At 42.4% G+C, this 26,877-nt stretch overlaps 1 protein-coding gene across 1 annotated transcript; it reads right to left on the reverse strand.

Annotated features, from left to right (window-relative positions):
* Positions 1–4,761: 4,761 nt before the first annotated feature.
* LOC309875405 (C-C chemokine receptor type 5-like) lies at positions 4,762–13,522 on the reverse strand. The gene is made up of 3 exons (XM_082754798.1): positions 13,329–13,522; positions 8,219–8,371; positions 4,762–7,918 (listed from the first exon to the last, which is right to left on the reverse strand). Exon 3 carries the CDS (start codon positions 7,905–7,907, stop codon positions 6,837–6,839), a length of 1,071 nt encoding a protein of 356 aa, XP_082610924.1. The 5' UTR covers positions 7,908–7,918; positions 8,219–8,371; positions 13,329–13,522; the 3' UTR covers positions 4,762–6,836.
* Positions 13,523–26,877: the final 13,355 nt, after the last annotated feature.

Genomic DNA, 26,877 nt, shown 5'->3' on the forward strand with positions numbered 1-26,877 from the left:
AGCTATTGTTCAAAAATAAAAGGAATGGTAAATGGTTTGGTATGGCTTGGGATGTCACCTATGATGGTTTTACGTTCAGAGACGACTAGGAGTTATGTTTAGTGGCATGACACTCGTAAAGACATTCCAGAAATAGTAGCGGGTTTTATTCCTCACCTGCGGGGCTCAAGCTGATGTACTCTAAGTGTGCAGCCATGTTCCCCGTCAATTCAATTTGCATTCATCAATCCCTTCTGTCCAGTGATTGATTATATGATTCATCCTGAAGGACATCGGACCATCACACTAAGGTATTCAGTAACTCAGTAGTACGGCATTTCCACATGGAGATGCCACCATTTACAAGAAGCCTGCAGCAGTCCTGTGTCTGCTAGGACACATAATAGACGCACACATACTCGTGTGACATACAAATGTCATCAGACAGAATTATGGGTACAGCAGTTTGAAAATACAGCTAACATTTTGCAGGAAAAATAATAATAATAAAGTTTAGGGCAGAATGGCAGATACCTTTCTTAGAGATACAAGATACGATAGTGCATAACACTCTTATCAAAGGCTACAGCTCCAGCAAATGCAGATCATCCTTTCCATCTGGAGAAGGGGTCTAATGAAGATGTGTACACAGACCTGATGCATTTCCTTTTCCATATGTTCCTCCCATCACATCTCATTTTGTTTCTTCTATCAACAAAATCTGCTTCCAAATTAAATTAGGGTAGCATGAGCGTATGTGCCCAGTAATCAGTAAAATATTAGTGTTTTTTTTTGTTTTGTTTTGTTTTGTTTTGTGGTTTGTTTTTTTTTTTTTTTTTAGAGAGACTGAATAAAGACATCCAAGTAGCAGAAACTACTTAGTTGTTGGGTTGTGTTTTGTTTTGTTTTGTGTTTTGTTTTTCTTACCAGCTTTTTCTTTCAGGCTTACAAGTTCTTTCGACTTTTATTTTGCGGTCACTGTTCAATTACACCATCTAAGAAATGAGATAAAGTATATCTAATCTTACCCAAAATTATCAGTGAGGATCCCCCAAATAAAAACTTAACAATGTAAAACTGAAAAGCAGGAAGAAGGAAGTCAGCAAAATTCTTAAGAGCAAAGCCCTTACACTTGTTAGATGTAAACTTTTGAGGAAAATGGGGACAAACATTATGTACCAAATTCTGCCTTGGACTTCTGCCATGGAGACTAGTAAACAGAAGAAAAAAAAAAAAAAAACACAACCTTTTACCCATTTCACAAATTAGAGGAAGCTGGATTACAAAAACAAACAAACAAACAAACAAACAAACAAAAAACACTCTAAGAGACACAAGCATTTTTAATCTGGATTAACACTGCTTCTTCACAATGTTGTTTATTGGCAGTGAAATCAAGGTAGGTTGTTTTTTTGTTTGTTTGTTTGTTTGTTTGTTTTCCTAATATTAATCTGTTTTCTATTTGTTTCTCTATTATAAATTTTGAAATTATTAATTGCAGCACATACTAATTTCATTGCTATGGTATTATGTTTGTTTGGGCTTTCCCTGAGTTGCTATTGCTGATCTAGCTATGCTTCCTGATATAGCAAGGAGGAAGAGAGCATTGCTTCCTTCTACTGTTTTTATCCAGACTTCTGATGTGTTCCGCCCTAGTTTACATTAAAAATAAATAAATAAATAGATAAAATTAAGAAGTAGTGCAGTAGATTTTACTTTTTGGTCATAGCTATACATCCCAAAAAATTCCAGCAGAGAACCCCATTTTTTACACAGGCTTTTAATTCTCACATTTTGCTGTTTCCAGTTGCATTTACAGTATATACATTCTCCGTCTAGAGGTGCTGTTTGTGGCTAGCTAAGCTGTGAGCCAGGAGTACTCCCCGTTACGCATGTATATCCTGGACCTTTGGTCAGCCAGGCTGGGAAAATCACACACCAAATTTCTTCTCAGTGAAAACCAGGTCACAGAAAGAATGGAGAGAATCGGTACAATGACAAGGTATACACCAGGAATCAGAAAACACTTCAGAATGCCAAAGATTAGTGTATAATTGTATAATTATATAATTATATATGGTCTATAATTATATACAGTCTATAATCATGCATACCTCGTGGTAGTGTCCCAGGAAGTAACATCCAGGTGCCTTCTTCACTCCCATCCACCTGGTTTCTACTCCCTTCAAAAAATCTGGTATCAGGATAGGTTGTGCTGCTATTGTTGTATGCTGATTGTCCTGCTGGCACAACCTTGTAGACAGTTCTGCAAACCTGACTGCCACTGGAAGGTTGGTGCAGTTTTGCATATCAGCCTGTGTATCTGCTAATGCCACCCTCCTCCATTTCAGTGGTGGGCCCCACCTTCCACGATCAGTCATTGCAGACTTAAAACACTCAAACTGAGATTGCTCTCACTGTCATGGTAATTAAAAAACTGCTCAGCTATTATACAAACTTCTCCCAACCATGGCATTTTCAGAATGAAATACAGCTCCTAGTAGGCAAGTGTCACCAGAATGTGGGTACAAAGCAATGCCTTTGACTCTTATTTCTAGACAAACATCCTTGTTTTGGTCTAGCTGATTGCTATTTGTATTCCAAATACACCAGAATTTACTGGTTTGTTTTTATTTCCCCTGCTGTCTTATTTTTTTTCTATACTTTATAAAGATGCAGTCCTTCTCAGGCCACATTAACCACAGTAGCCACTGGAAGTTCAGTAGGTACCAGTAGTTGAAAACAGCTGTAAAACTTTACTTCAAAATGCAGCAGTATCAGTCTGCTGTGCTGTTTAACCTGATCAGCATCATGTCATTCACCTGTCACTTCATTTCCTTGTTGTTTTTTTTGTTAACTTGAACAAGATATGGTATGAATTTATCGTTATGTTCTTTGCATTTAGCCCTGTTACAATTTTTACTGGAAGGAGTGATATTTTGGAGCTTCTTAACTAAAAGTCTCTGCTATGTGCTTAAAACTTTTAACATCCTGAATATGTTGAAGCGTTTGTACTCTGATCTTCCTATTACTCTGGCTATTACTTTCTTAGCCTCCGTTAAGACTAATAAAGTCATCCTCACAAATTTTGCCACCACTTTTCCATATTTGTCCATTTTCATCTACTTCTCTTCCTTTACACTCCATTTACCTTTATTTCATGTAAGATACGTACACGTAAGGTCACAGTTGGGTTAGCAAATAAGAAAGTCATAAAACAGGAACACCCCCATGCACTGGTTACCAGAAATTTCACTGCTTCTCTTTGCCACAGACCAACCAATGCCAGTGATAATAAATCCGGTGGTTGGTTCTGAGTATTGCTTAGTGCTCACTGATACCATATATGCACTTTTTCTACATTTCCTTTTGCCCTTTAGGAAGTCTGCCAGTGGCCTGACAGTCAGCACAACCTTTTGCTGCGTGGGGAATTCCTCCCCCCATGCTTCTGAATGTGTGGCAGCAGCATCTCCCGGCAGAAAGGTTGGGATCTGTCCTGTCCTGTACCTAAACTAATCTGTTTGATTGGGTCTATTTGTCAAAGACACGCAGAGTTTCCTTTGATAAGCATGCCGTGTGGAATATAATGCCTGAGACATGCTTTCTCGTAAGTAGTTCAGTGCCAAACGTTTTGAACTTCTAACAGTTTCCATATAGCGGTTCTAGATTTGTTTAAAATCAACATTTTACTTGTAGCATTCACAGGGTCTTGAATCTTTGGTTTTCTGGTGCTACTTGCACATTCTCTCAAGTGCTTGCTTTTGTTTCCTCAATATCTCCCCAGAGAGGGTCAGATGCCTCCCAAGCACTGCAGTGGTTCTTCCTTGCATTAGTGTCTTCTCTGTTGTAATTACAGTCCTGGGGTGTCCTGCCATTTTCTTAACTTAATTCTAGTTCATCACAGTTTCTGAATCTCTGCCTGCTTCTCTAGCTCTTACACACATATATATTGCATCATCATCTCGATCCTTTCCCTGCAGATCTTATTATGGAACATTTGTGTCAAAATGTCTATGTATTTTGTACACAAAAATTCTCCCCACCTCTCTGCCAAGGCAATTTGCCCTTTTTCACAGGGCCTGGGATCTTGCTAAACCCTCCCTGGGTAGCTCTGTCCTGCTATGGCCAGACTGCTTGAAGTCTTGCTACCCTATGTCGGAGCTACCTGGCCTGCAGCTACACCACGCTGCAGCCCCATCTGACTTGTCAAGATTCACAGCCTGCAACAAAGCTACCTAGAGCATATTAATGCCTTGCTTGTCTCATTGCAAAGCTGCAATGAAGCTGAATGATTTCTGCAATGAATGTGCAATGAATTCTGACTGATCTGGATTCATCCTGCCAGGGCTGGATGAATAACATAACGTAACAATAAGCTGATCCTGTTGGGTTGGGTTTGGTTTGTTTTCCTGTCAAGACAAAAGTGCCATCTTCTAGTTCCCTCCTGTATTCCTCCCTTTTTCCTATTTATAAATGACACAGCCCTCTTTCTCCTACCTGACGGATGTCGCCTATTTAAAATATGTGCCCCCAAGCTTTTCCCAAAGCCCATTGGAATCTGCTCTTCTCAAACTTCCTGGTGGATAAAAGCCATGCCAGCACAGTAGCTTCCGGACTGTGCAGACCATTCCCTGCTTGGTTGTGTGGTTTGCTTCATGTCAAAGTGTAGTATTGTGAGGGTTAAAGTCCATCATTGCAGCTTTTTTCTACCTCCATTCTGAGAGCAGAGCTGATGCCCTTATACTTGCAAGAAGAACATGGGCTACAAGGTATACCTCACTTTTCAGACAGATTTTATTAGTTTCACTTCATTAACACAAAAATAGGAAGGAACGTAATTCCAACAAGACAAGCATTCAAAGTTCTATGATTCTATGAAAATAAAGCACAGCATTAGAAATACCATGGCTACAGCAGGCTTTGTATCACACTGATCTAATTTATACTTTAACATTAAAAAGGTGCTTTCACTTTTGTGCAGTAAAATGTACAAAAGAAAGGAAAAATAATATTTCCAATTAAGAAAGTTTACTGTGAGCATAGTTTTGGTCTTTCCTTTGTATATCTGTGGCTATTAACCTCACGGGGGAGCAGTCAGACAGGTCATCTCCCCCAGATGCCATTTAAATCATGTCTGCTTCTGACACAAGTGTCTCTTTTCCCCTACTGTCCAATGAAGGATCTTGAAGAGATTTGCTGTCAATGTAGGCATCTGTCACATGCCTAATGTTAAGTGGTGTGGAGTCCCTTCTTCCATCCTCATGTTGCCTGGAAGTTAGTCGAACCTGTCCTTGCAGATTTCTGTGAGCAAGGCCTTGCTTGCATGCATGAATGGTGTCCCTCAAAGCAAACTGTTCACTCACATAAGGACTGTTCACCTGCACTTCCTTACAGTTTAAAGCAACACCTTAAAGTTAGTATCATGTCCTAGAATACCATTTTCTTTTACAGGAAAGTTCCCAGTAATGGCATAAATTTATGGCCGTAGGACACCAGTGAGTAATGGTCTCAAGTCTTCAGTAAGGGTGCAGTCCTGATTGCGGCACCAGAGGCAATGAGTGCTCTTCTCCTGGGAAGGCAAGGAGTTGTATCTCCCCTACAGTTGGTTGCTTTTGTAGTTCCAAGGTTTCTGTCTTCCTAGAAGTGTTTCCCAGCTAACAGACTTGCTGTGCATGTCCAGGACATGTTTGTATCATGCAGGAAACTACCCTGACATGCTTTCTGCATCTGCCACACAAAATCTGCCTCTACACATGTGATTTATATATCCAGAACTAGGGAGGCCTCCCCTCAGTACTCAGCTCATGGTCTCCAAAATCCTCCAGAGGGTCCTGATATTTTCATACAGAATCCTGCACAGCAAATACCAAGGTAATTTTAATTCTGTCCTTGCAGATCTTTGCTGATGTACCTCTATTGGACAAATGCTGATTTTCTTGGAGGAATATGATATGTTTTTGCGGGGTGCACAACATTGACTTCTTTGCAGTCAGTAAAATCAGTGTGTGCAGTTACGTGTAAAACTGCACCCACAAAAATCACAATGTTACCCATTAAACCCACTTTGGAAAATGTTGTCAACTGAACACTGATATGGTTGGCATAAAATTAAAGACCTAAAATAAAAACACTAAACCTTAGCCTATAGTAGAAAGGATTGCGTTTAAAAACAACTACACTATTAACTAACAGATAAATCCGTGGGTTAAATGGCTGCAGCAACATAAAGGTCAGTCAACTCTCCCATCAGAGGAGAGATGTTTTCTTGTTATATTTCATATTCATCCTTTTCGTGGAAACATCTCTTATTCATGTAGGGAACATAAGGGAATGAGGAGTAAAGTGAAGAAGACTGAAAGCTTCCCACTACCAGATGGCTGGCTATGTTGCAGAAATACTGTCACTTCCAAAAGCAATCAGGATTTTAGGTGTTTGCTTAATGGTATATACTGAACAGGCACATCAATCCTCAAAGCTTCCTCCTGATCTTGTGTTGTTCACATAGCTGCAAATGCTTCTTGCAAGATGATTTATTACTCTTTAGTCTCTTCAACATTATATCCCCCCCCGGTAAACCTCATGAGCATTTGTTCATCGGACAGAACTTGGTCCAACCACCAGAATAAAACTATTCTGGGCCCTATTCAAATCTTGATGTGATCCAGCTATGGCATTAACAATTTTTGGAAAAATGGTAGATTCTGTTAGTTTAAGAATATAAAAAAATATGTAATCCACGGGATTAACCACAAGAATTGAGGGTCATGCAGTTTTTAGTAGTGCTTGACATAAAGTTCTTCAATAATGTCATGCAGTCCTTAATGCAAATATTTACTAGCTAGTCTTTTGATGTATTTTTACAGTCCAGTAGAGATGTCATGTTCTGCAGTGGATGGTGTGAATGTGGAATTAACTCTTTCTAACTTTTCACGATAAAGAGATGGACATTTTTTGCAGAGGTGAGCTGCAACATACTTTTGGAAAAAGTTATAAAGATATTTCCTAAATTTTTCTCCAACAAACGCATAGATCACAGGATTGATACAGCAGTGGATCATTGAAATTGTTTCTGTCACTTGGATCGCTTTCTCCAGTTTACTTTGGGTTTCACAATCTGGGTCAAAAAATGAACTTTGAAACGTATGCAAAAAAGAAGCAATATGGAATGGTGTCCAGAAGATGAAGTAAAAAATCATGATCACAAAAATAAGTCTGACAGCCTTCTGTTTTTTCTCATTCCTACATCCCAATAATGTTTTTAGAATTTGAGAGTAACTGAAAATCATAATGAACATTGGAATGACAAGTCCCAGGATGTTCATCTTTAAAATGTAGGAGTACTTCCAATTTATTGAGCTATCACTTGGAAAATGAGCACTGCATGTATACCGTGAATTTTCCTTCTGAGTTTTGTGAAATACTATCCCAGGAACAGAGGCAAGCATAGCAACAGCCCAAGTGACAATGCTGGCGAGGATGCCGTAGGTAACTGTCCTCGCTTTCAAAGCAAACACTGCGTGCACTATGGCCAGATACCTGTCTATGGTCAACAGGATTATGAAAAAGATGCCGCTGTAGAAGCCGAGGAGGTAGACACCTGAGAGAATTCTGCACAACGCTTCCCCAAAAATCCAGTCATGGACAGCATAATAGGCCCAAAAGGGAAGAGAAAATATAAACAGCAAATCAGAAATTGCCAGATTGAGCAGGTAGATGTCAGTCATACTCTTCAATCTCTTGTATTTTATCAGGATAAGGACAACGAGCACGTTGCCTATGAGGCCAAATATTACCACCAAAGAATAAAGCGGTGGCAGAAGATTAGCTGCAAAGTGCTTTTCCTCCGTCCCCATGCATGGTGCTGAATCGCCATAGTCAAATTCTGTTGTTGTAGCCATGTCAAGGAAGCCTATAGTATCGTTTTCCATGGTGTGTTGGTCTGGAAAGGAAGAGAAGGGTGGTTAACTGCAGGAAACTGCAAGCTTGGCAGTCAGGGTAATGAAACACAGTGACGGGGCCTGGCCACCTCATCATTGTGCCAGCCCCTTCTGCAGCCTCACCCAAGGAAGAGGAGGCAGCAGGGAGGTGTAGGTATACGCCCACAAGGGCGCTCTGACGCTGATAAACCCTCAGTGATCACTGCTTGTTGAGGTTACTCATGGCTTTGAGCGTTGAGGCCTCTGGAAGTGGTGTCAGTGGAGGTGTAGAAATGCCCCTTGGCAAGGGGAGCTAAACGTACCCAGCTGGGGAAGCAGCAAGTCGACGGTGTTGGTCTGCAGGGTGTTGGTCAGGCCAAGGCCATGAAACTGGTCTGGTCCTCAGTAACGCTGGAATAAAAATGTTGTGGAGCCCTGTGTTGTGCAGGTTATGCTGAGCACACTCAGTTGATGACCTGCCGGGAAAATCACAACAGAAAGAACTGGTAGGCAACACCTTCTCGAATGGCATAAATGGTTTCAGTTGCTGTCAGCATGGCATATAGACCAACTGCCAAAAGAAAGTAAAAAATTACAGTGCTGTGAATTTTTAGTTCTCCCAGGATTTGATTTAAACCTCTGTTCAGGCTTTTACTGAACTAATACCCCTGCTCAAATGATTTCCTGATTCCGTATTTTATTTTATTGAAGTCACAGTTCTGACGATCAATATGTGGTATGGCAACTTCACAGCAGTTACAACACAGTAACTGAGGAAGTGCAAGGGCTGCCCAAAATCTCTGTCCCCCTGATTTTGGCTGGGGGGCTGTGAGAGGGAGGGAGCTCCCCTGAGACGGAGGAGTCCCAGTCTAGGAGGTAAGTAGTGCAACAGAGCTGTGGAAGTCCTTGGCCACTTCTGTTACCGTGCAAGCAGGTAAAGGGATGAGACTTGGATGCCACCAAACCCTTCCCCTCCTGCCACCACACCTGCCCCTCTTCCCAAATCCCTGGCAGGACTGGGAGCCAGATGCTGAAGTGTAGGTTTGTGTAATTTGGCCTCTGAAAGGCTGAGGAGATATGTCTTCTCACGGGCTCCTGGAGAAAATAAAAGAATTTCTACATGTCCTGTGAGGAGCTGGGAATAGGATTTTGTGGAGACAGGTGTAAGAGGGACCTAAGGTGCTTCCCAGTCACTAAGTGGGGAAATTGATGCATTTCATAGCCACTCAAATAGAGTTACTTGCCATTTGGGCAAGTACCTACACTTTTTTTTTTTTTTTTTGAGGCCTGAAGGGGGTATCATGATGACTGCTTTCATCAGGCGGTGAATTTTCATGGCAGAATGATGCCTGTTCTCTTGACAAGGCAGCAGACTGCTTCTGAAACAGAAATCTTCAGGTCCTGCGCCTGTCCCTACTTGCTGTGTCATCTCTGACCCCTCACAAAACGCAGCAATGATTGCTCCTTTCCTGTTTGCAGCCCTGCTCTGCACTTTTTTAACAGTGGAGAGGTCTGCCCTGTGAGTCTGCAGATGTCTTTTGCAGAGACCACATGGTAAAAACCATCACTTCAGTCTCTGCACTCGAGTTCTGCAAGACTAAATGTAGCTGAAGAGCTCAGCCCGTGGTTGGAGTGACACTGAGGCAGGCTGCTGGTCTGTTTTTTGGTTGAAGCTCAATTTAATTACCGTCGTCGTCCATTTTGAGCTGTGGCTTTTGTTATCTAGTTTGGAACTTAGTTTGAGATGTAAAAACATCAGAATATAATTGTGGGAGTAACAGAACTGAAGGTAATTGGTTCTCTTGTGATCTGTCTTCTTTGTTGTCCAACTCTTACCTTCTCTGATGGGTTGACCCTGGCCAACAAGCAGCTAAACCCCAGTCCAGTCACTCACTTACACCCCCCCACAGTGGGACGGGGGAGAGAATCAGAAGGCCAAAAGTGAGGAAAACTTGTGAATTAGGATAAAGACTGATTGATAGGTGAAGGAAACAAAATGAAAAAAGAGGTGATGCATTTGCCACCTCACACTAAACAAACTGATTCCCTACAAGCCTTCCAGCAATACCTGCTTTGATAAAACTCCAACACAGTTTTATTGCTGAGCACAACATTATATGACAAGGAATATCTTTTGGTCAGTATGGGTCACCCGTCCCAGCTGTAGTCATAAATGCAAAACACAGCGATGTGTGAGCCAGGCCCAGTACAGCTACCCTCTGCCAAAATGCAGCTCTTTCCCTGTACAATGTATATTCATGCTGCCCAGAAATACAGCATGTGCTGTGGTTATTTTGGTTTCTGTCTATGACCTGATGGGAAATCTCCGAGCTTTTGCATGGGAGAGAAGTCAGATCCACCTCTTCTCAACAAGCACAAAACATGAAAATGTTTTCTGAAATGCTTTCTAAAACACTCCTTATCCTTTGCACACAAGCAAAGTTAATCACCAAGAGCTCTTGAAAACTGATCTTGCTAAGAAATTATATTGGAACAAGCTGTTTGCATTTCATTTCTGATTCATTTATCTTTAACCATTTTTCCAGTTTTCATTCTCATGCAGAAAGGAATGTCTTCGCTGGAAGCTGTAGCCCTTGGCAGTAAGTCTGGCTTTGGCTATGAAAGGGTTTGGTCACAAGCCTTCAGAAATGGGTGTGTTAGCAAAGGGATCTCAAGTTTTATCTCTGTTCTTGTGCTGTGAGTATAAACAGTCTTTTTCTGATTCTGATTTGCGGGCTTGTGATTGTTTGGCTTATTTCTTCTGAAATTACAAATATTCAGGAAGTCTTAAGGATAAGGATTTTCATTTGCAGGGCATTCTTGCTGGCTCGATGGACTGCATGAGGCCATCACTAACCCACCGTCCTGCTAACACCACAGAGGACTGACTCACAGTTTCAGAGTAGTTTTGTTTGTTAACAGAAATTCTAGACGTTTTCTGCCAAAGCGGGCAAACAAGTCAAATATAAGCTTGAAATCTAAGAGAAGGGGTATTTTCTTTTCAGTTCCCTCTAAAGCATCTAAATACGAGTAGTTCAATAAGAGGCCACTCTTGCTTCCCCTCAGAGGACTGGTTATATTCTGAGTCTCCAAGAAGTTTGATACTCTGAAGTGTGACCAAGCCTTGTTCCAAGTACCTGCTCCCTGGGAAAGAGATGTAAGTGAGGCAGCCACAACAATTTGCTCCAGGTCTGCCAGACAGCCTGTGGCTATAACAGCACATTTCTGGGGCCTTATTTTATTAGGCCCACTCTCCCACTGGCTGTATACCCAATAGTATACCCTTGTGATGGCAATCTCAATACCTACTGCCAGTCTTCATAGCTCTTGTCAAAGATTCTTGCAATGAGAATGTATCTTTAAATCACATCTTTCAGATTGTTGTATTTGGGTATTTGGGCTGCTTCAAGAGAAGCCTTGCTAGCTTTTGAGTATTAGCTGTTATCTTTACACTATCACCTTCTCCTACAGGAGTGTCTAGGTGCTGGTATGATTATCAGGCATTTCCATTCAAGCTCAGAAAGCCCCTGCCCTGCCACACTGATTCATTTGGAGATGGCAGTCATCACAGCTCGCTGAGCCTGCTGTGCCCTGAGTGGGATTTGGACAGGGTTTCCTCACCAAAGTCATAACTAATAGAGGAACACAAGCACATGAATGGAGCTGCTCATCTCAAAGCGGAATGGCCCTCAAATTCCCTTTCCCTTTCTAGGGCCCAAGACAAGGTTTTTCTTCTCAAAATGCTACTCCTTGCTCCCCTCCTTTTCACGAATGGCAGTTTGTCACACAGAAAAAGAAATAACTTAATGACTGGTGGTCAGCTTAAAGGTATGTCAGCAGTATCGAGGGCACTTTGTGAAGAGAGAGAATTGTGTCATAGCACTGATTAAAACCGGAACCTAAATGAAGAAAAATAATACCCTACAAACAGCACAACAGGCATTGTAAGAGAGGTGACCATTGTTTCCTGCTAGCAGCTCTATCCCTTCAGCATTGCCTTGGTCTTTCCAGAAGGAGTCTCTGGACAAGCAAAATAGCAGAGTAGTCCATGTGTGGACCAGAGATACCTCGGGAAGCAAGCATTTGTTCACACTTTTCTTGAGGTACCAAGAAAGCTGAAGGAAAATGTAGAAGTACAAACTAAATGCTATTTGTAAGACTCTGAGCTGATACTTTCCCTCAAACACATTGTGGCATGTGATAGAAACCACAGGATTTCTTTCCAGGATATCACTGGGGAAAGACAGTCCTGTCCAAAATCAAACCTCACTTTGGAAACCTCTTCCTCTAGCAGCTGAGCATTAGACACTTCTTCCCTTTGGAGCTGCTTGCCTGACACCTGATTATTTTTTCCCTTCCTGCAGAACTTTCAAGCTAAAAATATGTTTTGGGCTGGAAAAACAGACTCAATTCTCTATGAATGCTCAGGATCCAATTGTTTCCATTTCCCATAAAAACAGAAAGGCAGCCTTCTGAAAATTCTGAGCTCTTCTGCAGTTAGTTCTGCGGTTGCAAGACAAAAGAAGTAGGTGTTTTTATCTAAATAAATGTACAGTGAGGGAGTAGCATCAGCACTCAAAATAAGCAATCTGAGAAAGAGAAACCAAGACAGGTATTACATGCTTTCCAAGCAATTGTTGCTACAGCTGTATATTTAATATACCGAATGAAATATATATGTATATATATAATATTTGTTCTTACACTATTGTAGCTTTTTTGCTGATGCCCAAGTAGCAAGTCTCGTTTATCAAAGCAGAGGTGTGAGTGGTAAAATTTCAGCAAAGTACTGATGAGTTTTACCCATGTAAAACTTCATTGAAAGGTAGCTGCAAGCTACTGGCTGGCCATAACACTGGTACCTGTAGTTGAGAGATAGAGTACAGACTTTCTGCTTGCTCAGAGATATCACCTTAAAAGAGGAAACAATCCCAAAGAACCCTTCATAAAGTCATAATGATAAAACACCTTCAGCATGTTAAATTCTCAGATAATACAAAGAAACTGTGAATACTGTGATAGGATAGCGATGAAGGACATCTGTCGTCTGCACCTGATAGAACAAGATGTGGCTTAGATTTCAAAAGACTAGATTAAATGTGAAGGATTTGATGTCTGATCAGTTTATATCCCTAGAGGAATACATTTTCAAGCTACTGACCTCCCAGAACAGTTTCAAAAGCAAGACCCCAGACATTTCTAGAAACTAATATTCTCCACCATTTGTCCAGTTCAATTCTCTTACACTTCAAAACTCTTACACTTAGCCTTATCCTGAGCTGGAAGCTGGTTACAAGACCCAATTGCTACTAAAGACAGTACCTCTAGCAGTTCTGCTCCCACTGTCATTAGACACATAGGCGTCCCCCACACAACAAATTTGAATCTGTATTTACACATTCACATATAAGAGAAAAAAAAAGAGCTACTCACTGATTTATCAAGCTTGTTTTATCAGACTGTGTCGCCTTCGTCTTTGTGAACAAACATATAGTTAAACCCTATATCTGAAAATAGGAAACGGCACTTCCTGTGTGATCTGTTGCAAAACACTACAAGAATCAAGGGCACAGTTCTTCTTTCTGAAAATTATCAGTTTCCAACCCAAGTTCTGAACAGAGGGATGAAGTGGGTGTGTACTTTTTCTGCCTCTGCTGAAATTCAGTGCCTAAACTATTTTTTTTCTCTACAGTGTTAAGGCTAGGTGGTTAAATTCAATCATGTTCTCAGGACAGCAAGTATTTGCAGCTGCTCTAGATGATTCTGTAGCTCAGCAGAGAGTGGTACGAAATATCTGGCATACAGAATGTGTGATTTTTAAATTATATTCAGGTCTCCAAAATGACTGTTGAAACAATCCCACAAAGTTAGACTTCATTCATGTGGTCTCTTACTGACTTCTACGTAATTTCTACATGGTTCCCAGTTCTCCCTTTTGTCGTCTCTGGTGAGAAAGAACCTGTAAGCAAAAAGATACATCTAAAAAATACATCTATACCATACATTCCATGTTAGACAGCATCACGCTTGCCTCTTGTGAGTCTTATGAAGGGAAACAGGTCAGGGCCTTGAGCTAGCACACACTTCCTTGAGCTATGTAGGTCAGGCAGAGCACGGTGGTGCTGGAGCTACCTTCCCTCCAGCTGTGAGACCAGCTCATACAGTCCGCACCACACTGTCCTGTGGGATGCATACCCGTCCTCGAACACGCGTTGTGAGGTTTGGAAAGTCATTTGTAATGACTTGTGGTTCTCAGAGGCTGTTGTGTGAGGAGGGCTGGGACCTGCAGCTCGTTCCCTTTTTGATGTGGTGGCATTGCAGCAATTGAGAAGCAATAGGAAGATTGAAAGCAATAGGGAGAAAGATATAAGAATTGGTAATGCTTCAAAGGCAGGACAGGAAGTATAGCTGAGTGCACAGGCTGTCATCATGGACTTTCTTTTGAAACATTTGTTTTACCAATTCCATTGGCACCCCTACATCAACAATCCCCAGCTGCTGGAGTGACGGATGATGCCTGTGTAGGTGACCATTGTAAACCAGGACTGATGAATATTATGTCCACTCATCTGCCCCCTGAGGGGCCCTGTTAAGCTGTCATTGCAAGTTATAGCAAAACTACATTTTTGCATTTTGCAGCTATTTAGCAGCAGCTGTTGACCATTCTCCCTGCTGGGTGGCTTCCTGCAGTATTACTCAGAGAGCGTAAGGCTGGATTTTGCCAAAATTGTAGCCAGATTTTGTCATTTCCTAGAAAATCTATGTGGAGTTTCAATAGAAACAGCGATACATAACCTGACCACTAACACTGCAGGGAGAATAAAAGAGGTTCACAGAGCCGTGAGCTGTCGCAGAAGGTGTGCCTAAGCGAGACGTTAGGAAGAGGGGTCTCTGTGGTGGCTGAAAGAGCATCAACTTTTCCTGTTGATCTGGAGGGCAGTGTGCAGATTTTACTGTAAATGCAGACTGCAAAGCACTGAAAAACTTAAAGCCTGGGCAGAAGGGGCCTTCCCTACAGGAACACAGTGTGTAATAGTGGGACTCAACCCACATTTTCTCTCCATCCCACCTCCCTCTGAGCTGCAGTCTGAATTTGAAATCATGTTTTCTTTTACCATTTCCTACTCAAGATATAGGCTGATAGCTCAGCAGTTTTGTTTGTAAATTTAAACTTTTGTGGGCTACTGTCTTGGGTAAAGAAATGCTTAGCTTGCAGTTTCAAAAATCTTTGTCTAAGACACTTCACTTTTACTGCCCTATGAGAAAGAGGGGTGGTCACCAAGAGAAAGGGTTTGTCTCAGCTTCTGAGTGAAGGAGGGAGCTGAGGGGTGGGTATAACTGTCTAGGGGTACCAGAGGGAATGCTTGCTTTCTCATGCCCTCTTGTCTTGTGACACTGACACTTCCCTTTGTGTTTTTCAGAGGCTTTCTGGAGTCTGCTTTTTGTTTGCTCTATCAGTTTGCCCAAACAAAAAAACAGCTACTGCTGAAAATAGCAGAACCAACATGTAAGTGATGGCAGAAGTTTGGGAAACTTAGCAAATGCAGCACTGGAATTAAATACCTCCCATGCACGAGAAGAAAAAAGACCTAGTTGTGTGGACAGCACCCTATGCAGACAGTGCTTTCTAAACATGTGTGGACGAAGGAATTGTATACAAACCTGCAAGAATTCATATATTGACAGATTTGCTAAAATCTGAAGTCTCTCAGGAATGGATAAATTCCTGTTTCCGTTTTCTCTCTTGCTGAGACCAGTCTAGGAAAAATCCCAGAAGTCATTGTTGGAGTCAGATGCTAGCTTCACAGTCTGTGAGGTAAGCAGGGGTCTTGAGCGTGGCATAGTGGGTTCAATGGATTCTTGGGATGGAGAATGGTGAACTCATGACTTAGCATTTGAGAAAGAAAGCACAGTTTTGTACACGTTGCTTTGAAAGAGTTCTAATTCTTCATCCCTCCAGTCTTGAGTGCTCAGGTGGAAAACAAGTAGACAGTGTTTTCAAGCTGCCTGAGCTCCCATTGCTCTGACCTTTGAAAATCAGGCACAGTTTGTTTCCAAAACACTTGTGAAAATAATTTGAAATGCTTCAGAAAGATTGATGGAGATGAAAATAAAGGAAAGAAGAAAGATTCAAAAGAGGAGACGCATGTCATATTGAACACTTAATTTTAAGCACCTGGAACCACTTTTTAAATTGTATTTAGCTAAATTATTATTATTTTTTATTGTAGAAGATAGGGCTTGTTAGAAAGGATAGGACAACCTGAAAATCCCTTTTCCAGGGATTCTGAAGAGATCCAGGAAAAAGAGTGAAATATTCATTGGTCTAGAAAGCATGCCCTGTGAGAAATCACTGGGAAAGGACTAGATAACCTTTGGAGAGCTCTCAGACTTCTTTTCTACAATTTTATTCTTAGCATGTTTCCTGTAAGGGACTAGTGAACGTTGTGAACCTAAACCAATTCAAAGAACTTCCTAGGAAGTGGAAGCAAAGAAAGCAGTTAGATAAAAACCTCCCAAACTGGGAGACATTGCTAGCTGCAGAGTGCTTGCCCTGTAAAAGTAGAGAGATGCTTGGGTTCTCCATCTGTTAAATTAGGCAGGTTAAGAAGGGAAGAAAAGAGTACATGAACTTCATTATGCTGATCAATTGAAATTCTATAAAAAGGGAAGCACTGCTGAAGAGAAGAATCAAAAAAAGAAAAAAGAAAAAATGCTGCAGCAAAACAGTCTGCGTCTTACTCAGCTGGGACTTTCTGGAAGCTGCCATAACACCACTACTGGCAAACCTGAAACAAGTGAAGTAGATGTTTTGTTTTGTAGAAAAATTTTGCTGACTCTCCTCATGCTTTCAGGGACGGGCATGTGGCAGCTTTGGTTGAGCATGAGGAGGGGCACACAGGAAGAATTTGCAAGGTCTATTATAGGTAATTGTTTCAGCGTTTCTGTGTAGTATTTGTTAGCATTAGGTAGATAATGAAAACCCTACACTGCTCTTGCTGTGTACAGTGCTGCTCTCTAAACATTTGCTGCATTATAAACATTTGCAGATGCCCATGTACAATTATACTATGGCATTTTCTCTTGAGATGTCCAACAGGTAAAAACATTAAAGCATCCACAGCTTATAACCGTACTTGGAGAGTCCTAATGTTGGTCCTTGCCTTGACTCAACTGAAAAGCTTCCATTTTATGTAACTCTTTTCTGCTTTCAGGTAAGTGCTATAAACAGTGAGCTACTTCCTGGAAGGGAAAACAGAGATAGCCAGCTCCCCTGGTTCTCTGCCTGGTTCTGCTTTCATTTCTTTCATTCCAGAGTCCTTCGAGCTACGTGTTGCAGGCTGTAGGAGTTGGCTTTCGCACCCATAGCTGGTAGCCAGCTGGCCAGTCTATGTGCTCCCTCTATAGTCAATAGATAGAGGTACATATTTGCAGAGGGTAACTGCCTCTGTCCTAAGCTATGCCACCTTAGGAGGTTAGAATGGATCACCATATGGAGGGATCTCTAGCGACAGAAAGAGCCTAGGCAATGAGTTCAGACTAGACAGCCAGCTTTTACATTGATAAAACTGGATTAGACAGTCCAAACAAACGTTTCGGATACCTTGAATGAAATCTCTGGGACTTTTGTTGACAATAAATTACTTTTTATTTTGGAAAAAAATATCAAAGCAAATATTTTAGATTTTTGTTCTTTGGGGCTGAGCTTGTTTTTTTATCAGGTAAGCCCGATGATGCTGTCTACATCCTCTGCTGAAGAAGAAGAGACCTGTGCTACGGAGGTAAAGATCAGTTCTGCTGATGAACCACAACAGATACAGGAACAGATTTACTGAGTCACTACGAAAACTGCACCCTGCTTACGCCTCTTAACATGGTATATGTTCCACATCATGTTACAGAAGTGATGCTGCAAAGGCCATCCTCCTCTTCCACTATGTCCTCATAGCCATGCACACGTTCTGAAGAGACATCATGCTTTAGAAGAGGTGGGAAGATGCATAAAAGCAAAACACGGTTGCTATTGATGGCATGTGCAAGTTGCATTGTCAGCCACTCAGGAGTCTCAGTACTGCCACACAGCTTTGGGGCGTTTCATAAAGCCCAGAGGAAGACTTGACAACTGAGATATAAGTTAACTGTGAGATCAACATATTTTTAAGATATTCTGAGTTGTAGCGAACAGGAAGAACTTTACTAGGAAATATCTACACGATTTGCCCTTCATGTGAACCTTTTGGGTACACACATCAAAAAACCTTGGTCAGTCTGCAGGAGCCATCATCCCAGAAGAGGGACTCTTACTTCACAGGTGTGCAGGACCAGGATTTATTTAATGTATGCCATCCAGATACTTCTCAGATTGCAATTTCTTTTTTTTTTTTTTTTTTTTTTTCCCTCTCATAATCATGTCTCTAGTTTGATTAGTGTAATACGTGATTTCTTCACAGATACTATGGTGTTGTTCTCACTGCATTTATGAGATGAATCTATATAGTTATAACCACTATGCAACAAGGAAGCTGAAGTGCCAAGATTATGAATAACATCAAGCATACGTTTGTTCTAGGAACCTGGTTTATGAACTGTTTTCCTCCAAAGCAATGCATTACGGTGGGGAACAATTCCCATGTGTTGTAGCTGCACCTTGGTACTTCTGGTTCTTGGTCTTCACCTTGGGCCCTGGAACATGACGAACAAAACCTCAGAGGCCACCTATGAAAAGCTAAGTTTACATGAAAAGGGAAGGTGCTTAATTTACTTGGTAGCAGTAGACATCAAGGGTAGATTGGATAAATTCAGGTCTGTGTACCTAAATCCCTTGGTGGATTTTGTGCCGGCCTTATGACATGCTTGCAGATTCCAGTAGTATTTCTAGCACTAGACGAGGCATCTCTGAAATGTGAGTCTTCCATGATTTTCCTTCATGGCTATCTGCAGGGCTCCTCAATGAAACTGACTCCTAAAGACACAACCAGCCCCAAATACTTTTCAGTCTGCTCAGAGACTGGCCCTACACTCCTGTGCAGCTATCTGGTAGAGTCTCCTTACCTTCTATGAATACCACCCATGGAGAGGGAGTTCAGCAGTCTGAAGCCAACCTGCTAGCCATGTTACAGCAATTTAAGGACATACTGAATCGACCCCTAATCAGCTCCCAAGAGCTTTTACTCACAGGATAGAGATACCATTTCCTTAGTAGCTTCTGTAGATAACAGAAAAACACTGGACTTAGGTAAGTCAGCAAAATGTCCTTTACACAGTCCATGGCAAACTAACCACACCACAGACTCTGTGATACCGCAGACTGTGCGGTTCTCTATCCCCACCAACTGGGGATTGCTGTGGTGTCTTCGGTACTACAGTGTGGTAAATTTTATTGTATTCTCTGTCTCTCTTTTTGTAATGTAGTACTAATTGCTGTCTCATAACAGGAAAGGAATAGCTAGTTTACATCTTGGTCCGCAAATGAGAAATCTTACACCTGCACTGTTAGCTGCAGACAAGCTCTCTGTGCCACTGTGCAAAACAATGTCATCGTTAGCAAGTATGATGTGAAGCCAGGTCCCTCTCTATCTGTCGAGCTCCCAGATCACGTTGCAGTAATTGTTTTATGCAGGTATATTTAGTGCCTGCAAACCAGTTTGCTGTCCTTCTTGGAAGAGATTAAATGTTAAGATGAAAGCAAGCCACAAAGAAGTGATAAAAATAACCTCAACTAAAAAGCCAGCTCATCAAGAGAATTCAATGGAAAGGTGTTTTTTATGCCTAGGCTGTACTAAAATACATGTATGTCAGGAGAAAGTCTTAAGTAAAGCTTTAAGTGGATCTCAGCTAAAAAGTTTCTTTGCATTGCCTGACGTGCAGTTGGATTCACCTGGAATCTCAAAACCAAACAATCCCCAAAATGTTTCTTTGGGGAATTAACATCTTACAGGGATGCTCCATTTTATAAGACTTAAAGTCTCAATGCATTTTCAATACTACTAGCACTTGTCCTCAAATAGTGGTGAAGTTTACTGTCTGCTACAGTTTTTCACACTGATGAGGGACCATTTCTTATCTCCTTGTTCCTGTGTTAAATGCATTAAATATTCAATACCCACAGAGTGCTCACCACTGACACTTCCAGCTACCATCCAGTGCTCTCCCCTCACTCAGTTCACTGAAAAGACTGTTGGGTAGGTCTGGGCCCCGCAAACCTCTGTTTATTCACTGAAACAGGGAAGTCAGTCCTGAAATGTGTCTTAACATTGTCTGAGAAAAAAGCCTAGAAAAATTAGTGCCTGAGGCACTGGACATCGGCTGCAACCAGGAAAAGCTGTTGTATGAGTGCTGTAACAAGTGAAAGCACAGTTTATCACCTAGCTTGAGAAACAGTGTGAAGGAGGAGAAGAGAATGCCTTACAAGAAGGGAAGACATACTGACAACTGTGTCACTGTGTGGGTGAGAGAGGACACCTGACTGTCTCCTCCAGCTCAAAAGAAGGAAAGGACCCAGTGGCAGAGAGAGAGAGAAGCCAAGAAGCTGGGCCTGAAAGTTATTTAAGGGTCACCAGAGTTTGAGAAGGCCTCTGAGATTTTCATGTTCCCAACTGAAAGTTGAAGGCAGGCAAGCTTAAGAATTTGGTGGTGTTATGAGTTCATTTCAGCAGAAAATTGTAAACCACAGAAAGTTTTGTATCTCATCTCTGGGTTAATTTATTAATGCATTTGGGGTTTACATTGATATAATAACCACAGAACGTATTTGGGTTATAATGTGTTTCTAATTAAAAGAGCAACACCCCTACCAGAAAGAAGACTCAGGTGTCAGGTAGCCAAAATTCTCGTCTAAGAACAAGAGGTTACACTGTATGGCCGCAAATACACAATTTCATTGATTTAGGCAGTCCATCTCTTCTTTTTTATATGTTTATCATAAATTAGAGGAGAAAGACATAAGTACGGTTAATCTGGATGTTTCTAAAACTGACAACCGACCCTGAAAAATCTTATACAAATCCTCAAAAGTATCAAGTCCATCACTAAATTCAGTGGTGGATCTCAAAGTTGTGACAGAACCTGGCTTTAAACCAATTATCATATACAGACCTGTGAAATCCCAGGCCTTCAGGGGGAGGTGCACTCACTCAGACTTGTTTTGGGTTTCCCCAGGGTGGTGCCATATCTCTTAAATTTGCAATGCTGCAACCAAGTCTGTCTACTGAGATGACAGATGCTGATAGTTGGGCTGGTCTTTGGGGCAAGTGTAATGTTCATCCTTTTGTTAAGGGGGAAAAGGAAACACCTGATATATAAATCCAAGAATTTAATGCTAGTGTAACTGAACTCTTAGTGCTCTAATCCAAACATCTTTATTAGCCCAGATCTGATTATTACAGAAATGGAAAGAAAAGAGAAACAAGCCATCAGACAAACAAACAAACAAGAATACTTCTGGACAGAAACATCTTAATGACGATAGTAATTATAATAGTAGTAGTAGTTGAAATTGTTATATACACACTTTGTAGTTTCTACCCCTTTCACAAGTGTAGTGCTTACTCTTCCACTGCTCTTCTGAGCCCTAGGGTCAGTGGCTTCACCCTGTTGGTCCCTTGTAAAAGGATCCCTCTACACCTTGTGTCCCCACTTCTCAAGGCCTCTGCTGTCATACTAGGACTGTGTACAGCATCATGTTAGAGTCATAAATATCTCTTTCTACAAGAATGACTACTTGTTACTGCCATCTATATAAAAACTGTGTTTGTGCTCCACATTGGTAAGCAGAACTAAGACAAATTAAATATAGCCACCTGCTCAGAAGAAGAACTGCTGTTGCAGCTAAACCAAGCAAAAATAAAGTTTTGGGCAGGTTAAGATGGGTTCAGGCAAAGAGAGCCTGGCCAGCATCAGTCCTGAGGCCTTGCACACTCAGCACACAGCCTGTGGCTGGTACTAGCAGCAGCAACATCATATCACTGGGTGGGCTCTGGGGCTACAGAAGATGCACAGAGAGCAGTGTCTCCATTTACAGGGTTACAGAAGTCTCTCCCTTGTCAGTGTAATGAGTCAAAACTTGGTGAATATTTCCTAAGGCAAAGATAGGAAGATATTTTAATATATTTCAATACATTGCTTATGTTTTTGAGCTGGAGACAGGCTAGAGGAACTCAGAAATGTCTCTGCTTCTTCCCCGTTCACTTGCCAGCCTTCTGTACGGGGCAGCTTTGCTCAGCTCCAGCTCTGGACAGCCAGCAGCGTGCAAGGAGACAAGGAGAAGCGGAGGGTCTGCTCTGGGGAAAGGGCTGGGGACAAAGGCACAGGTTTATCCTCTGGCCTGCTTAACAGCAGAAGAGAAATCAAGATGCTAGAGGCTTCTGAAAAGGAGGAAGCACTCCTTAGCAGAGGGAAGGCTGTGCTAAGGGAAGTGCCCCTGAGGAATGAAAAAGAGGGAAGGAAACTCAAGGCTGATGAGTATGTTATAGTATGCTGAAACCTGTGAGTAGGAGTGTTGCTAAAACAGCTCCTGGAATTAAGAGCAGCGCTAACTCACAACTTCATGTTTTCACCTCCTGTGGAGAGATGAGTGGGTTGGTCTTTCACCTCGCTGTGTTATCTCTTACCTTACAGATTATCTGCTGACACCAGGATTTTTTTAGCACTCTAAACAATGAGGGCAGAAACAGAGAATGTGGAACAAGTGAGTGGGATATTGAAGCTGGCTGACAGTGCAGCACTCAGACTGGTGGAGAAGCATGTCCAAAGAGGTGAGAGGGAAGTGGAGGCAGGAGCAACACATTGTTTGCAAGCCAAGGGGAGCCTGGAAATAACATAGCTCAGGAGGTACAAGGCCAGGCCTAGAAATGAGCGTGCAGGTGCTAGCTCGTATCCAAGTCATCATTTTACTCAACAGCAAGGAAGGCAATGAGCCCGAAGATTGCCCTTTGGGCTGGATGTTGTTCCTTTTATCAGCTTAAGAAAGCTGGAGGAAGGATCTTTTTACCCCTCAAAATGCAAACACTCAGGTTGTCCCTGCTGTCGCAGTCCAGGAATGTCCTTGTCCCTGAAGCAGGAGGAGAACCTGAATGACTCTCCAAAAGCTGGTCCTAGGTATGTTTTGGTGCACAGGCTGTAATAAGTGGAGAAGTCTGTTTATATTGCATGGTTGTGGGGACATCTGAGCTAGGTCCAGGACCAGCAGGACCAGCAGCTGTATGACCTTGCCCCAGCTAATTAGGCTCAATTTTGTCTCTGCGACAATTTCTGTGTGTGTGCACTAGCTCTGGCTGGGGTGGAGTTAACAGCCCCACAGCGCTGTGCTCTGCATGTGTAGCCAGAGCAGCCCCAGTATTGCGGTATGGCACCGTGTGGTGGTTTTACTCGGGTGGGCAGCCAAGCTCCACCTCAGCTGCTCTCTCACTCCCCCTCCTCAAAGGGAAAGGGGGAGAAAATATGATGGAAAGGGCTCAAAGGTTGAGATAAGGACAGGGAGATCACTCAACAATTATCATGATGGGCAAAACAGCCTCAGTGTAGGGAGATAAATATAATTTATTACCTATCACTAGTGGGCTAGCAAAGTGAGAAACTAAAAGCAAACAAAACCCACATTCCCCCCATCCACCCTCTTCCACCTCCTCCCCCTGAGTGGCGCAGGGGAATGGGGACTGTGGACTGTGGTCAGTCCCTAACACTTCGTCTCTGCCACTCCTTCACGGTCCCTCTCTGCCCCTGCTCCCCGTGGGGTCCCTCCCACGGGATGCCGTCCTTCCCAAACTGATTCCGCGGGGACTGCCCACAGGCAGCAGCCCTTCAAGCACTGCTCCCACACAGCTCCATACCACAGGGTCCATCCATCCCCCAGGAGCAAACTGCTCCAGCACGGGTCCCCCACGGGTGGGGGCAGCTCCCCCCAGACCCCTGCTCCTGCATGGGCTCCTCTCCACGGGCTGCAGCTCCGGCCCAGGGCCTGCTCCTGCGGGGGCTCTCCATGGGCCGCAGCCTCCTCCAGGCCACATCCACCTGCTCCACCGGGGGCTCCTCCACCCATGGGGGGGCTGCAGCGTGGAGATCTGCTCCATGTGGGACCCATGGGCTGCAGGGGGACAGCCTGCTCCACCACCGGCCTCTCCACAAGCTGCAGGGGAACTGCTGCTGCCTGCCTGGAGCACCTCCTGCCCTCCTGCTGCACTGACCTCTTGCACTGTAATAAGAGGGGGCCTCTTATTACAAAGACGTCCGTCCTCCCAAACAACCACTATGTGTTCAGGCCCTGCTTCCCAGGATATGGCCGAACATCACTCGTTGATGCAAAGTAGAGAATTATTGTTTTCTCTCTTTGCTTCTGTGAGGCTTTTGCTTGCTTGTTTGGTTTTCCCCCTCCTTGTTTTTTAATTATATTATCCTTATCTCAGCCAGTGAGCCTTTTTTTTTTTTTTTTCTTTTTTTCTTGCCAACATACTTTCTTTTCTTTCTCTCCCTTTAAGGAGGGGAGTGAAGTGAAAGAGCGGTTGCGGTGGAGTTCAGCAGCTGCCCAGCTGGGTGAAAACACCACAGTGTGCCTCTATATTTGCTGTGTTGGTGTCTTGTTTTGAAATTTCTCTCTCCATGGCCCTGAACTGCACATTTTAGAAATTGTGTTGAGGTTAAAAAAAAAAAAAAAAAAAAAAAAAGGTGATTTCTAGCATCTAAAGCACATTGCTTTCTAGGTCCAACAGCATGTGTGACTTGTGAGCGCACTTCATTATTGTCAAGTAATCTGCAAATCTGCGACACCTTTTGAATTTCACACACCTTTTGCCAAAGAGCCTAACCTGTCAAGAGTGCATGTTCCCAGGGCTGGGAAGCTGCCTGGGGCTGCCAGGGACAGGGGTCTGTCTGGAGACCACTGCCCTCAGCATCTAGTTGGAAGCAAAGTACCGCTGGTGGGAGTGTGAATAAATTCTTCAGCTCTTTGGAGGCAATTACTCACCGTTTCCCAAACTCACTGAGATTAGCTTAAGTAGTTTAGTATTATGAAACAAAGTTTAATGTCATTTTCTTCCTTTCTTTCTTAGTTATATCAAAGTACTGCATGATTTCTGATGTCACTTCGGCAGGTGGTTTCTGTGGGTTGTTTCCCACTTTTCAGGCTGGAGAAAAGCCAGCAGGAATCACTGCCAGCACCACTCTTGCATGACGTTCCTTGCTTCTCTCTCTCCCAGTTCTACATTGCACTGCTTTGCACAGTTCTGTTGGTATTTTAGTTATTTTAAAAGTCTGGGAGATGTTTGGATATTTTGTTGTGTGCTACCAAGTGGTCTTGGGCTAGAATAAGATCAGACTTTCCTGGCGCTGTGTCAAAGGTATCATAACTACAGAAGGGCAGAGAACATGAAACAGGAAAGTGGAGGGTTGTGAAACGTTAGATGAAAATCAAGAAAGTTCAAACAGATTCAGACACATTTTAGAACTAGCTAGGGAAATGCTATCAAACATGAAAAGTGGTGTTTAGCACTAGCTGTCTATTTGGCATCACTCACAGGTGTGATAGCTTGGTTCTAGAGGGTGGAGGGGGGAAGGTGGTTTTAGTGTGCTTTCGCAGTTTCGCAGTTTCTAGCGTTGCTAGTCCACCAGTGATAGGTAGTAAATTATATTAATCTCCCTACACTGAGACTGTTTTACCCATGACAATAATTGATGGGCGATCTCCTTGTCCTTATCTCAACCCTCGAGCCCTTTCCATCATATTTTCTCTTCCTTTCTCTCTGAGGAGGGGGAGAGAGAGAGCGGTTGTGGTGGAGCTCAGCTGCCCAGCTGAGTAAAACCACCACAGAACAGCAATAATCTCTTTATTTCATCTCTCCATGATAATGATCAACTTTCCACCAACTTAGTTAACAAGATTGGGCAAGGTATTTTGACATATATATCCACATTTCCACATGCAGCACCAGGAAATCCAAGTGACATCAAAGCTGTGTGTTTCTTGGTGCTTTCTCAGTGGTGATTGCAGCTGATGACATCTCAGTACGTGAAAATTTGCTGATTCCAGCAATCTGATTATGAGTAGATTGCAAAATTCTTATTTTTTCCTCATCATTGCTCTTTATGTCACAACCACTGAAACTGAGGAAATGGTACATCTACTACCTGCTTTATTATTTTTTTTCCAAGAGAATATTATAACTGTGAAAAAAGGGCAGATTGCTGTTGACAAGTTTCTACATAAAACAGAATGTGTAACAGAGGAAATGGCAGTACCAGTTCCTTAATGGTATACTAGTAGTGTAGTGCTTCACCTTGGTTTTGATCTGATGGTGCTGTTACCCACTACAGCTTCAGTGCATAGAAGAGCAAAAACTTTTGAGTATTTCTTAGTGTCTCCCTGGGTTCCTTCCTGGCTGATTGCGTGTAAGATCAACATAAAATCGAGTGGATTTACAACATCAGAAATAAAATTTCACATTTAGAGAAGAGGCACAATGCTTCTTGAAGTACTTAATGTGATGTCTCTCCATTCTGGTAGTTCACACGGTAAAACGAGTGTACCAGCTCCTTTCTTGCTGTTAGACAAAGAATGAGCCTTCTGAAGGGAAAAGCAACCCTTGGGATCTGTGATAATAATCCGAGGGAGATCAACCATAATGAAGCAAGCTTGAGGATTGGGTGGGGATTTGTACCTACCCTTTTGGGTTCTTAAATATCAGTGTTTCAAATAGAGCAGAAGTGAGCTCTACAGTAAGTCCAGCAAAAACTTTTTAACTTCTCTGTTTAAGGCTTCACATATCATTTGGGCTAGATTCTGATATTACTCTTCCTTTCCAATGATTTCAGATCTGGACCAAAAAAAAAAAAAAAAAAGTAGAAACAAAGAATTTGGCCCTTTTGGCCCTTGTGATTGTCTTGTAACCTAGAGAGAATCCTAGTCTACTGCAGAAAACATTGCTGCATTGTTGATGCACGTGCCTTTGGCACATTTTAATTTCACACTTAAAGATCACAGAATTTCATGGCG

Source organism: Aythya marila, assembly GCF_965140915.1.
Source record: "Aythya marila genome assembly, chromosome: 2".
In the NCBI taxonomy this organism is placed as follows: domain Eukaryota; kingdom Metazoa; phylum Chordata; class Aves; order Anseriformes; family Anatidae; genus Aythya; species Aythya marila.

What these genes read in the sequence shown, in the direction of transcription:
- LOC309875405 (XM_082754798.1), bottom strand. Translation starts at nt 7,907, where the DNA reads ATGGAAAACGATACTATAGGCTTCCTTGACATGGCTACAACAACAGAA.